The 14787-nt window shown below is 39.3% G+C and overlaps 2 protein-coding genes across 7 annotated transcripts in view; one reads left to right on the top strand and one right to left on the bottom strand.

The window, feature by feature from the left end:
- The window catches only part of LOC306857654 (shisa family member 6), a gene marked incomplete at both ends in the record, with an annotated part of 57269 nt that extends 54800 nt beyond the window's left edge, over nucleotides 1-2469 (top strand). For 5 of the 6 annotated variants that reach the window (XM_079397687.1, XM_079397688.1, XM_079397686.1 and 2 more), the window contains one exon: nucleotides 746-2469. In XM_079397687.1, coding sequence (XP_079253813.1) covers nucleotides 746-1563 — 818 coding nt within the window. The remainder of the gene's footprint in view (nucleotides 1-745) is intronic. The other variant, XM_079397689.1, reaches the window with a different exon arrangement.
- Nucleotides 2470-8415: 5946 nt separating this feature from the next.
- dnah9 (dynein, axonemal, heavy chain 9) overlaps nucleotides 8416-14787 on the bottom strand; it is a gene marked incomplete at its 5' end in the record, with an annotated part of 106009 nt that continues 99637 nt past the window's right edge. The window contains 2 exons of the mRNA XM_079398499.1: nucleotides 8416-8844; nucleotides 13599-13988. Coding sequence (XP_079254625.1) covers nucleotides 8617-8844; nucleotides 13599-13988 — 618 coding nt within the window. The 3' untranslated portion in view covers nucleotides 8416-8616. The remainder of the gene's footprint in view (nucleotides 8845-13598; nucleotides 13989-14787) is intronic.

The raw sequence follows: 14787 nt of genomic DNA, 5'->3' as shown, positions 1-14787 counted from the left end.
GAATCGCTGATAACTCTGTCTGGTCCGCAAACTAAGTTTCATATAACTCCTCCCCGAACTTTCCGCTGCCCTGTATCTTGCTCTCTCATTGGCTCTAGGTCATCGCCAATGCATTTGTCAGAACTCTTTTCACACAGCAGGATTTTGAATCGCCGACAGGTCCATATATTTAGCATGCCAAATCTTTCACGGGCTTCGGCGATGCATCGGTGATTCTCTCAGATCTCGTCTTTTATAATTCACACTGAGTGATTGTCACTTGCATGAACGAACACCGATTTGCCTCCGATATCGGGCATTTGTCAGTGATTTCGCAAAACCTGTTGGTGAGTAAAAATCAGGGCTAAAATCGTGCAATGTGAACTCAGCACAACTCTCATTAGAGTATTAGTTGACTGTTAGGTTAGGGTTATGGTTAACAGAACGAGGGTGATGGGTGCTTGCGAATTTCCTTCTAGTTAGTAGTACGTCCATCAAGTATAGACAGATATTAAGCAGACAGACTACTGACTACTAGTTGACATGTAGTTACTAAATTATATAAAGTGTAAGAAAAAAGTTGTATGGGACTTGGTTTAATCCATTGGCGATTCATTGATAAAAGTCTCCATATATCATAACAGACAGGTGGTTAAAAAGTCAGCTGAAAAGGAAAGTCATTTGAGAGGCAAAAGCCAGCAACTAATTTTTGATTTCATAATGACTTAAATGCTCTGAAACTTACACTGCTTGTGTTTTTACACAGCGGATAATGACGTTGACGACTACTACAGCAGGAAGAGGCATCTTCCAGACCTAGCAGCACGAGGAACTCTTCCCTTGCACATGATCAAGATAAACCAGGAGTCCCAGGGCAGCCAGCAGCAGCAGGCCCAGCAACAGCAGCAGCAGCAGCAAGCGCCCCGCCAGCGTCCCCACAGAGTTCAGAGGGCCATGTCCCAGGACCATGTGCTGTCCCCCGAGCGCATCCACGCAAACGACTATCCCATGTCCCCCTACGACATCTCCCCGTACGGCGGACGCATCCTCTCTGATGAGCAGCTCCTGTCGGCGGAGCGCCTGCGTTCCCACGAGCGGCTCATATCACAGGACCGCCACTACTCCCAGGACCGCATCCACAAGCAGGACCGCTTGATGTCGCAGGAGCGTCTTCACTCTCAGGAACGCCTGCATTCCCAGGACCGCCTCTACTCCCAAGACCGTCTCTACTCGCAGGATCGCCTTCACTCGCAGGATCCGTTGATCTCTCCCGACAAGATTATGTCCATCAAGCGCTCCGGGTTCCACAGCGACAAGTCAATATCCAGAGCCATATCCCACACGGATGTGTTCATGCCCACCACGCCCCTCCTGGACCGCTATAAGATGACAAAAATGCACTCTCATCCCAGTGCCTCGAACAACACCCCCCCGCAGAACACTGCGACCATGAACCAGACGGCCTCCAAGAGGCAGGCCTTCGCCTCGCGCCGCACGCAGACAGTGGAGCAGCTGCACTACGTCCCGCAGCAGCAGCATCACCATCACTACCGCACAGGGAGCAAGACTGAAGTGACCGTTTAACCGCTCGCAAACTCTCGGACGGTTGAGCCACAAGCCCAAGCAACAACAGAAGTGCAAAAGAGCCATTCTAGACTTGGATCCGGGCCTTTCCAGCAGTTCTTCAGTGACTGACCCAGCACCAGCTAGTCTAGAGTCAATACTGAGACATTTCTGTGTGCATATCCATTCATTTAACATGTGTTTGTTGACCACTAATAAGGAAGGACTTACAGATTCTGCGTTCGTAAGGGCTTTGCATGGGGACTCGCAGAGATCGTCAGAAGAAAGAACGTGCGTTAAAAGGTATGGACATGGAACAGAACTGTATAAATTTATATATAAATGCATAAATATATATATAAATACAAATACTGTTTGTACTTCCGGTCCTAGTCAATAGCTTTAGACGTTCTTATGATATTCACGCACTTCTTTTGGTGCCTCTACGAAAATGCTCCATTTCAACGACGAAGTGGTTTTGTGGGTTAAAAAGCACAATCAAGTAAAAGTTGCGTTTCGTTCTGTTCTGTTCTTTCGTTCGGTTGGTGATGGCTAGCACATATCAGTTTTTTCTCTTTAGTTAATTGCCATTGATTATTTTGCGAAGATGATTGTAAATAAGCTCTTTTAGCCACAGTAAACGGACAAGTCTGTTCTGGTTGGCAGTTGTATTATTGTAGTTTGATTTTTAGGAATTCAAGACTTCAGAACTATAGACAACCCACTAACCCAGTGTTGGACCAATTAAAGTAATATGATACTGTATGTGTGTCCTTTCAAATGTGTTTGTAGAATGGGAACCGGGCAAATGTTGTTGGGAAAAAAAAGACAACTGTTGATATCTGGCTGTAGACTGTGTTGCAGTGACTCACAAGACAAATGAGTATATTATGCTTGTTGTAGTAGCTTCAAATAAACCTTCCTTATTTTTCTAAACATGAAAATGAATGTGAAAAAGGTTCATGTGCCTCAAAAGAAAACACTGAAATATCTGAAAGAGCTCCGGTCTAATGGTCCACGATATAGAAAACAGCTAAATTCAGAGAATAAGATAAGAAGAAAAAAGAAGAAAAGGAAAAGCTGTGACAATTTAAAAAGTTAGTTCACCCCAAAATACAATAAGGTATATGTCGAGCGTCACGAAAACAGCTCTCATGCACTGTGAACTGATGCCAGTTTCCATGGAGTATTAAAAGAATCAGCTAACTTTGCTAGTTGTTTTTATGGTTGCTATTTTGTTCAATTTTAATATCTGAATGTTAGCAAGAAGAAAAAACTTTTAGATATCACTTTGCATATGTGATGGGCATCGGTTATGATCATCTTTGGTATTTACTTGAGTAAAATCATCTCGAGTAAAACAGATTCTGACACAACACAAGGACAAGTTTGTATATCTGCCTAGACCCTGGTGCTCAGCACTTTACCATGTCACACTGCCAAATCTGAACGTTAGCGTGAATTTTAGCATGCACACTCTAAGATCAAATCTGTGCACATTTTATAAATGAACTGGAAATGACGCGACCTGTTTTACCAAGTACAGACGTTTGTGGTGCATAACCTCTATTGTATAAAGCCTGTATAACTTTATAAGGATGTAAGGAACATTGTCCAATTTGTGAACAAACAAAATGTTCTTTTGTGTCAAAAAAAAAACTTTATACAACCAGCAAATGTGAGCTGCAGATGGCACAGCAGCCTTTGAAACAGCTAAAGTCACAGGTTTGGAACGGCAGATTATGACAGAACATTCATTTTTAGGAGAACAGCCCCTTTAACCTTAGAGTTCACCATCTTTCTCTTTGGGGTTTTGCTACAGACAACCTTAACTGAACGTTTCAGGAAAGCTTTTCATTTTAAAATGGTTTTTGCTATATTTATAAGTCATGTTACAGTTTAACTTCGGAAACACTTGTGTAAAACAATCTGAGAGGAAAAGAAATGCAATTACATTACATAGAAATCAGAGCAGCACGACAAATCGCCACGTCGTCCCTGTAGAGCTCTCGTGCAGAGCCAGAAAAAGCCAATGTGTCTGAAAACTAACCAACCAAATATGCTTCAGCAACTAGGTGATATATTAGGTTATTTTTTTTATTTATTTTTTTGGAACTGCTGAAACCTCCTTTAAATTCATTGAACTTCAGGGGTGAAAATGCAATTCTCACACACAAACAAAGCCTTTTGCATTTACATTTCTTATTTGCAAAAGCTTTAGGAGTGAGGCTGCTTCGTATCTCGGTTCCTACCCCCCCACCACGTCTTCCCTATCAGCATTTAAATTAAAATATGACAATTAAATGGAGTCCGTGTAGCAGACTGGTTGACATAAAAGCAGAAGCACGAGGCGAGCGAAAGCTTCCACTGTGCAAATGGCTGCTGACTAAAACATCGGTCCCATATAAAATACTGAAAAGCCCTCTAGGTTTCCACTTCTGAGAGCAATGTCTTGTTCAGCCAATATGCAATGTTTCGTACTAAAATTGTTATCCTGGTCAGGGTGAGGTATAAGGCAGGCTCTCCCTGCATGAATTTGGAACATAATTCGTTAATTATTTACCGTCTGTCTGTCAGACCGGCCGAGCTCAGAGACGAGAGACGGCTTTTTAACCGCAGTAGTTGGGAACACGCTTCTGAAAAAGGCATTTGTGTGTTGAAAACTGACAGTTTAGCCTTTGTGCCTGCACAGTACACTGAAAATACTTTCCATCATTCTCTTAAGGACTCTCATAAGTGTTGAATACGCCACATAAATCTTCATATTCCGCACGGTACTTGTGAATAATACAGGCAACGGTACATTTCAAAAGCTTTTAAAGAAAAAGAAGTGGCTCCAAGCGCTTCCATTAAGTTTACAGTTTGCTCTTGTCTCAAATTACCATATTTCAGAAAGGCAAAGTGAAGAAATGCTGTGATTCTCTGCAATTTAGCATACAGCCTGCTTTAATATTACATACACTGCACCATCGCCGGCTCTCTCCTAAGTCATTTCTCAAGACTGACCTGTAGCCTAGCAACCAGCATTTCCCATGGACATGATTAAAGCTTCCTTCTTTACATTCTGAGCAGGAGTCTTTGATAGATTTCTGCTGTAGCCTGACACTTTGCCCAGCGCATGTACCCGGCGGCGCAAACATCCCCTCTGCGATGTGAAATATGAATTGTCAGGTGTGAATGGTGGCCGTGACTGAGGGGAGGAACGGTGCGGGACGGCTGCGTTCGGGTCGAGATGCTCACGACGGATGCAGATGTTCACAAGTGGACTCTTACTGTACATGATTCCAAGTCACCGATGCCATTGGACAGCATGATCTTTGATGGAAACTTCCTTCTTACTTGAACAGAAATCCACATTACTGTAGTCTAGAAATAAAATATTAGATTTTTAAGTGTGTAGTTCATCACAAATGACAACTTTAGTCATCACCCTCATGTTCTAAACCTGTATGAGTTTCTTTATAGAACAGGCTGAATGTTCAGGTGGTGTAAAAATGTAGATTGGTATAATGATTTTTTTTTTTGAAGTTAGTAAACTGCTAGTTGGTCAGACTTGGTGTTAAGACACTGAGACTAAGTTCTGCACCTGGCCTTGTCAAGCTCTAAATGATCCAGGAACAAACTTAAATGGATAGTTCAAATTACCCCATGATTAACTCACCCTCAAGCCATCCTGGCTGTATTTGACTTTCTTGTTACAGATGAATCAGAGTTGTATTACAAAATGTCCTGGCTCTTCCAAGCTTTATAATGGCAGTGAATGGTGGTCGAGATTTTTTTGGGGGTGGGGCTTTTATGCCGTTTTTATTTTGGATTGAACAGTAGAGTGGCGACAGGAAAGCATTGGGTGGAGAGAGGGAAGCAGGATCGACAAAGGACCTCAAGACGGGAATCAAACTCTGGTCGCCGTGAGCACAGTTGTGCTGTATGTCAACGCACTAACCCCGAGGCTATTGGCGCCGACGGTGGATGAGATTTTAAAGCCCAAAAAGTGCATCCATCCATCAGAAAAAGTGCTCCAGGGTGTTAATAAAGGTCTCCTGAAGCAAATCGATGCATCTGTGTAAGAAAAATATTCATATTTAAAACTTTATAAACCAGAATCTCTAGCTTCCGCTAACTGTCGTACTTATATTCAGGAGAATATAATATGGCGTTCAAGCAGATGACGTATAGGACATCGGCGTTGAAAATATGCTAGTCTTGTGAGAACCAAGTTTTGTTTACAGCAAAGGAAAACCAGTCTCCTCTTGGCTTATATCGAAATCCTTCAACAATCTTTTTTTAACAAATCCTCATTTTGTACTTCTAATTTGTGACCGGTGTTTTGTTTTGCTCTCTCCTCTGCACTTCTGTGCTCATTACTTCTTACTGGATTTTACGCTACGCTATGCCACGCTACGCCTACATCCTATGCCATCTTAGATTACAGTTTATAAAGTATTAAACATTTATATTTTTCTTACACAAATGCATAGATTTGCTTCAGGAGACCTTTATTAACCCCCAGAGGTGTGTGGAGCACTATTTCTTATGGATGCATGCACCTTATTTTGCTTCAAAATCTTGACCACAATTTACTGCCATTATAAAGCTTGGAAGAGCCAGGACATTTACTAATATAACTCTGATTATATTCGTCTAAATGAATACATTCATATACACCTAGGATCGCTTGAGCGTGAGTAAATCAAGGGGTAATTTTCATTTTTGGATGAACTATCCCTTTAAATATAGTCCATACGACTTTTGTATTTTCCAAATCTTACTGAAGCCATACGATGGTAATCACACTGAATGTCCTGTCCTTTGCCACAGGCCTCAAATCTCATTTGTTTGTGTACAAATTTAAATATGGTCTCAAAAGAATGAATGCATTTTCAATCATTGAAATACAAAGCTATAATATGACTTTAGACTTTTAATGATACCTTTGTGGATTTTTATTTTAGTATTATTATTATTTTGGATATTGAGAGTATTCAGTGTCATAAAGCAAATATCATAATTTGGTTGCTTGTGAGAAATATGCAAGAAACAAAGTTTCTTAAGATAATAAAGAAAGAGTTTAAGATAATAGAAACTGCCATACCATAGTGAACTCTTTAACATTGATTTGGCAGCAGACTTGAATCCTGACACTGTATAATCAGCCGTATCATGACCAACCTGATTAATTGCTTTCACCAATTTAGCTTTCATTTAATCATGGACAGCTGCCAATGTCTGTGACACAAAACCCCCTGCATGTCTGATCTCCTCAGTTGATATTCACAATCAATACAAAAGCAATCTGAGGAGAAAACCAGATTTTCTTCTTTAATGGCTTCGAAATAAACCAGAAAACATTCCTAGTCCTAATGATCCGATCTTCATCTCAGTCACAACCAGGTCTGTGATGAACACACTGAGGAAACCGTCATAGCTCAGAGTGGAACAAAAATATGTGAGTCCTTAATAACTTTAATTTAATAACAGCCTGATCCTCCTTTTGGCAGCAATAACCTCCAGTAAACATCTGATGAAATGCTGGAGCAGAAGGGATTTTGCAGCATTTCTCTTTACAAACCGGTTTTAAACTCAGAAACATTCTCATGTTTGGTGTGAACAGGTCAGGATTGAGCCGCTGTTGGACAGATTTACTCCTGCGTTTGGGTTTTTCCCCCATTGCGTCACCCAACATCCACTAAGCTTCAGCTGCTAGACAGGTTGCTGTACATTTTCCTCCATGTTGTCCAAATCATTGCGTCTCATGAGATTGGATTGGTTTTAATGTGAATATCAAGGATTGTAGAGGTGTTTCTGTAAAACTTTCCATCTTTATGAAAGTCAACATTAAGCTGTGATCTTCGAAAAAAACGATTAAAATGTGCACCGCAAGCTCTTTCATTGTAAGCATATTTGAAACGTATAAGTGTAAATGTATTTTGTTTGAGGCATGATTCACATTAACATTTGTGAACAGCATCTCTTTGATTGGAATGTTTTGAAGTCATTTGCCTCAGGATTCACATTATGTTTCTCATGGTACGCTCAAACAATACATGCAAACGTTTGGTTGTGATTTTTCTGAAGATCAGATCAAATTTGATGACCAATGTGTTTAGAAATCCAAGTATATCCAAATCTTCACATACTTACTTTTTGCAAGCGTTCACGGAAATCATCGTCTCTCTAACTCCTGACACATGTAAAGCTTCTCTGATGTGGGTTTTCACTGATGCAGAACCAAAGCCTGAAACCTCACCTTAAACTCCTCGCGTCTCTTTTGATGCCTTACAAGTGCTGATATTCGCTTCAAAAAAATGCAAATGTAAAATTCAGAGAACAAAGTGCACTCTTTACTGCCGTGCTGGAAGGAATAAACAAGCAGCACATTAATCATATTTAACCGATGTGTACACAAACAAATGAAGAAGGTTCCCTTACATTTCGTGTCGGTTTCATATTTATTTCTTTAACGTGTTTGTCTCCTATCCCTTACGCCGGGACACGAGAGAAATGAATATAAAGAGCACGGCAGAAGCTCCCTTTCCCGGTGCTTTGTAATTGGATTCTGGATGGATTTATTGCTTTTCTCCACATATTCTGTTTCCCTGTGGCCCCGTTTCATAGCTCAGTCTCTGTACGTGTTGTTAAGTTTTCTCAATAACAGATATAAGTGACCCTGGAGGCTCATCGCTGCTGCTGCGGCGGCGGCGGATTCACTGAGGTGTTGCACTTTCTTCAGACCGACGCCACGGGTTCTCAGGGTGAGATGCTTGAATGTGATAGAACTGAGATTTGTAGGCTTCCTGTTTTAAACTCAAGAGAACAGAAGTAGAGCAGAGTCACACAAATCTGTGAAAGAAAAATACAATGAACAAATATGAAACCGGTTCATCAAAGTGCTTTTAATTTAACTGCATGGAACGTCGTGTTTTTTGTGCTAATGTTTGCACTGGGACTTGCCTTTTCCTAACGACACAAAAAATATGAATATACTATGTTCTAAAAAAGGTGCTATGCCATGAAATCACGTGTTTTGGTGTTATTGGTAGCTAATAAGTCATCGGTGAAATGCGAGCTGGTCGTTTATATCTGAAGCAGCAGAGCGACTCCAGCGAGGGTCCATTTGGACGGTTTCTCTTTGGTCTTCAGGTTGAAGGTCCAGATGTACGTGGGTCCACGTTCTCGGGTCTTATAGACGGGACACTGGTACAGGCTGCGGGTCTCCTGTTTGTCCACAGGAATGGCTTTGATGAAAATCACCGGCATTGTGGGCGTGAGCTCCTTTAGACGGGCATCCACCATTATCCCAGCCTAAAAAAACAGACATTAGAGGATCATCGTTTTCACATTTATAATCACTCTACATGATAAATCACCAATTAAACATATTGCATTATATGATGTTCATATAAATGGCATACATTTCAATATAACATATGCTATTCATGTGCTCATAGTAGGGTTGCACGATACACCGGTACTACGGTAGTATAGCGATACTAAAGCTTAAAAATACCCGCGGTGCCATTGCATTTTTTAAACGGTAGTATAAAATGTGTTGTATGCATGGCAGGAACACTGTTTAAAACATTCATTTGAACATGCATGCCAGCTTAAACATTACAAGTTGATTGCCAAATGTCTTTCTGCTGTGCTCTGTGTAGTTTATATGGTATTGAGTGTTTCCCGACGCTTAAGTTCAGTTTGCAATGAGAAGTTGCACTTGCACGTCGCACATCTATTTATTTATGAAATTTTGATTCATTTTGTGGAATTGAATTTTAAATAAACAATACTGCATGGTATCGTGGTACTTCAGCTGGTGTAGTATTGTAAGACATTTTTATGGTATCGTGACAACCCTAGCTCATAGTATCATATACTGTATATTCATATTTGTATTTATATGAAGTACAGATCTTTTAAAGCTGCAGTCCGTAACTTTTGCCTCTTTGTCGCCCTCTCTGTTTGAAAATCTGGAATTGCAGCTTTTTGCGGAATTATCTAGCTTGCATGGGCTGTGAGTTGCCACGGCTCCAGCCCGGATGAATCTAATGTTTTGAGGTGAATGTGTTGCTGTCAGTCACCTCACCGGTGTGGATGTTTACTATACTTCACAATCACAGATTCTAGCCTACATATTGGAATATATGACCCAAATAAGAATTTTCACCTTATATTGTCATCTGAACAAGTAACAAGTCTGCCACGTTTTTTCTGCCCAACTGAGGAAAAAAACATTACCATACATCGCACTACCAATGGTGATTTAATTTAAAGATCGGTTAGCTCATATCACATCAAACCATGCAAAGTATTATTATTGTTATACTTTATTCTCAAACTATTAATGTTAACAACATCAGCATTGCGTGACTGAGTATAGTGTGTATTAGCTTGTAGATTTCAATTTCTGTACAGACTAATATCTAATTGTCAAGCCATTCGAATTTCATATTAAGAAATTCTTTTAACCCAAAAAGCAAATGATGCTTCCTCCTTCGAACTGGTTTTCTTTAAAATACAAATCTTGTGTAATCCCAGGCTATCTGTAATCAGAAGCACGTTTAAAACTGGAATATAATTTAATTTCATTCACATGTGTTTCATAAACACATAATCCTTTCTGGATCACAATCCGCCATAGAAATTATACATTTAATTATTCTAGCTGCTGTGAGAAAAGGCTAAATACGATCCACCACCTGCAGGATCCTCACATGCTATAACCTAGTAGCCGGGTCAACTTCTTTATGTTTACAGACGTGACGTAATGATGCAGTGCCATGCTCGAATTTCCCACGAAAACCTACCCGTACCACTCAAATTAGAAAACATTATTATAAGCTATAAGTGAATCGGGCTGAAGTAAGGTATGTACTTGCTCAAATATTGATTTCGGGTCATTTTTAACCAAAATGAAGTTACGGACTGCAGCTTTAAATATCAGCATGAAATGTGACGTATATCTGAGTGAAACTGCTTTTTGAACAGAGAAAATTCCTGTGAGATTAAACATTATGAGGGCACATACAATTATATATATATATATATATATATATATATAATATATATATATATATATATGATGTGCATGGATAAATTATAATGATTTATAATTCATTGCAATACTCCATTAAAACGTTGATTTCATTTCATGGCAACTTAAAAGGGATAGTTCACCCAAAAATGAAAATTCTGTCATTAATTACTCACCCTCATGTCATTCCAAACCCGTAAAACCTTTGTTAAATTAAGACAGAGAGCTTTCTGACCCTCCATAGAGAGCAATGGAACTACCATGTTCAAGGCCCATAAAGGTAGTAAAGGCATCATTAAAACGGTCCACGTGAAGAAATTGTTGGGCTTGGGCTTTGAACATGGTAGTTGCATTGCTGTCTATGCAGGGTCAGAAAGCTCTTGGATTTAATCAAAAATATCTTAATTTGTGTTCTGAAGAAGAACGAAGGTCTTACGGGTTTGTAACCACATGAGGGTGTGTAATTAATGACAGAATTTTCATTTTTGTGTGAACTATCCTTTATATGATAATGATTTGATATGATTTCAGCACAGAAAAGGTGTTTGATGATACAATGCACTAATAGGTTTATTTATTGATAATAGCAATAGATACATTTCTTGACAGAAATAATCAGAATTAGTAATATAATTCATATAGAAAATTGTTAAAATAACACTTTAAATGTGGCTCATCAAATCAGATTTGAAATCTGGAATATATTTCATAATGTTTATTACTTACTTTATTAATGAAAATTATTATAAAGAGGCTTCATGTTTGCAGAAGGAAAAAAACATAACACCAATTGAACTGAACCGAGTTTCTGTTGGTGGTGGCAGTATTACAGAAATGATCTTGAAAGTTTGAATTGTCCTTCACTAAACTGAAAACTCCTGCAGTAACAACAGGGAAACGTGCAGGAGTTCATATGCGGGACATTTCATCGGATAGTTCATGAATTCATTAATCCTCTTCTGCTCCACAAACAACAGACCAAAGATTGCAAGTATTAAAGGGACACATGCAAATAATGTTGACATTGCAGTGCTCCACAGAGGACGCTGTTTATGATTTCACTCTAATTGTCTCGTGGCTGCAGTAAAAGTTTGTGCTTTTAAATACTGATAGTTTTACGACTCTTTGAATAAATAGTCAGTAAAACACTCCTTGCACATCTAGCACACGTTTAGAGGAACTCATGTTAGATCTTCTACAGGGCCTGAAAACTTAAGGTCACGTCTCTTTAAAACTCTCTAAGCTGATTACACTACTTCATCAGCTAAGAGAATATCTTCAGAAATAAGCCATACGATAACTATACGATAAGAATAATATTATGTATATAGGCCATCATGTCAATGCCTATGTGCTTGATGTCGTCGCTGTAGGTGTTAAATCTCATTCATATAAATGAGGCCAGATCCTCCATCTCCGCTTATATGCTTTCACACTCGGATAAGCTGGAAAAGCTTTTCCCAAAGGGCAAAAGGCATCCTGAATCTAAGTTTAAGTTGATCGAAGACTATGACGGAAAACAGTCGAGGGGCGCAGTGATTAAAATCTTCCTGTGCGTAATTAAAACTGGTTTTTAGAGACATTACCAGAAAGCCGCATGCATTTCCATTCATTAGAGCGCTAATGGTGCAAGCAGACTCTTTGTTGTGGGTCTGTGCTGAAGCATGTGTGTGTGTTTCTGCAGATCTGTGTGAGCGAGTGTTAAAGTGACAGCTCTCAGAATCAACTCATTTAACCAAATCAATTGGTAAATTAAGCAAACAATGCTAGTTAATATCCAGCTGGTGTCATTATAGTCTCAGCTGGAGAATCTCAGGTGATGCTCTACATGTCGATGCTCCTCTAGGGTTTTTCAAAGGCCGGGGAATAAAATCAGCCCAATGTTGGTTTTCATTTGGATTTAAATGAGCAGAAACCCCTGCCTCATTCATCAGAAATGCTGGTCAGTGTTTAAAACTCCTGTTTAATTTTTCATGACAATGTAGTCAGTGTGAATTTAAGCCAGTAAATCTTACAGATGCAGTAAAATATTCATGAACGATTCATCTGTGCATAGAGGAGCTCGCTGTGTCACTGCTTACTTCACCTGACCTCCAGAGAAAGAGAAAAGAGATGAAATGAATGTGCCTGATTGGAGAGATTCTAGAACACGCAGCCATTGCTATGCTGTCCATATTTCTGTCATTAAATAAATAATTAAACTAAATAATTAAAATGTATCTATTGACCTACCTATATACCCATTTAAGTCTTTATTTTTCCACATTATACACATTTTCATGAATCAGACAAGAAAATCTATATTTAGAATACGTGAATGTAGTCTTAAAAACGTTTTTTTTCTTTTTGTAATAATATTTCTAATATGAACCATTTCCTAGTATATCCTATATTTGAAGTCAAAGCTCACTATCACAATCAGTTAAACACTGAGACGAATGACAATAATTAATCATATGGTTTTAAACATTAACAAATTTAGTTCATAAAATTAATTTTACGTGCCATGTAGAAAATTTACTTTTTTTTATGCATTTATATATTTGAATGGCATGCAGCTGTGTATTACGGGTCTGTTCACGGTCTGCGGTGACAGTAAACCTACTGGCGCATCTTACCCCACTATCTACTGTACTCTACAAAATAATTTAGCAGTAAAGCATTTATGAAGCACGAGGACAGAGGGAAAGGCTGTAATGTGATGATAAGATGAAGACAAATTCAGTGTGATTAGTGGTAAATTGTTCTGGATGTCAAGCTTTCCAAGCTTTTGCTCTTTTCACAAATATTTGCTGCTAGATGAAATGGACTCGAGTGAAGTGTGAATACGCTGCAAACAGCCTGTCACTGCAGTCCTGCTACAAAACTACACATCCTCCATTATGAGCGCTCGCAGTACAGACATCTTCACTGACTGTCATGTAGCTTTAACACTCGCTCTCATTTCAGACAGTTTTACAATAAACAAGTTGTCGACTTCACTATATTACTCTTTCTTCTCAAAACCAATAACAGCGAGTCTGACCTGCGTGTCCCATCGGGCGCCCTCCATAAACAGGCCGTGGATGTAGGCTCCCTCTCGCGGCGGCGAGCTGAAGTCCTCGCGGTTCTTCTTGGTCACATCGCACTGCAGGCTCATCTTGTCCAGCGGCCACTCGTTGCGGCGCGCCATTGACTGCATGATGGCTGTCAGGAAGGACTGCGGGTTGAAGAAGCCGGCCAACCACACCACCGAGGGCAGGGAGAAGTCAGAAGTCCAGGTCTCCAGTTCCTTGATGCGGTTCAGGAGGTCCATGAACCAGATGGCCAGACCGGATATGGACGGATAGGCGCGTTTGGTCCAGGACTCGGGCACCTGGTCCAGGTAGATGGCGTTCTGGAGATTCTCCATGTCGTTGGTCATTGTGAGCTCGCCCTGAGAGAGAAACATATGGGTCAGCCTAGAAACAGTGCGGCTTGATCATTTCGGATTCAAGTGAGAACATGTATATGTATTTGTTTTAAATGTTCAGTTTAAAAAATAAATCCTAAATAACAAATAAAATGATTAGTAATAAAAAAAATAAACGTAGCCTTGTTCTGTTGGCAAATGAATTGTCATGTCTAGTGTTTGTCATTTAAAGTAGATAAAACAGGTGCAATGATTCAGCCGAAGAAAAAACTTTAAATGGGGTAATATATAATACATTTTTGACGTCCTGAGATGAAGTGTTTTTTGTGGCTAAAACACTCAGTTTCAGTCATAAGTGGACAGAATAAATCAACAGGCACCTTGAAAATGTTCAGTGCTAATGTAAACAAACAGAGTTTTGAGAGTCAATTTTGAGACTTAAAAAAAAAAAAAAAAAATTATTTTGAATTTAAGATTTTAAATGTGATTCTTCATGACATGAGCCCTTTAAATGACAGTGTTTTTAAAATCATGTTTTTTCACACTCCATATAGCATAATTGTTTTTTAATGGAAAAGCTGAATATGAATATACTGTATATGAAGCAAAAACATGAAGATGCATCTAAAATGTGTTTCCTCTCATCTATAAATCTCAAGTGTCACACTGCCGTCTTTTAATTATTTTGTTTTCATAGCATACTATTTCCCACAATGCAATGTGGCTCCAAAACCATCCAGGAATAATTGAATAATTTAGATTTTTTTCCCATGTTGTGTCTCAGAACGACACAATAAAGGGCTTCAGTTGTTTCTGTAGGTGA

The sequence above is a fragment of the Barbus barbus genome, assembly GCF_936440315.1.
Source record: "Barbus barbus genome assembly, chromosome: 38".
Lineage (NCBI taxonomy): Eukaryota > Metazoa > Chordata > Actinopteri > Cypriniformes > Cyprinidae > Barbus > Barbus barbus.
This window is presented reverse-complemented; position numbering and strand designations above follow the sequence as displayed.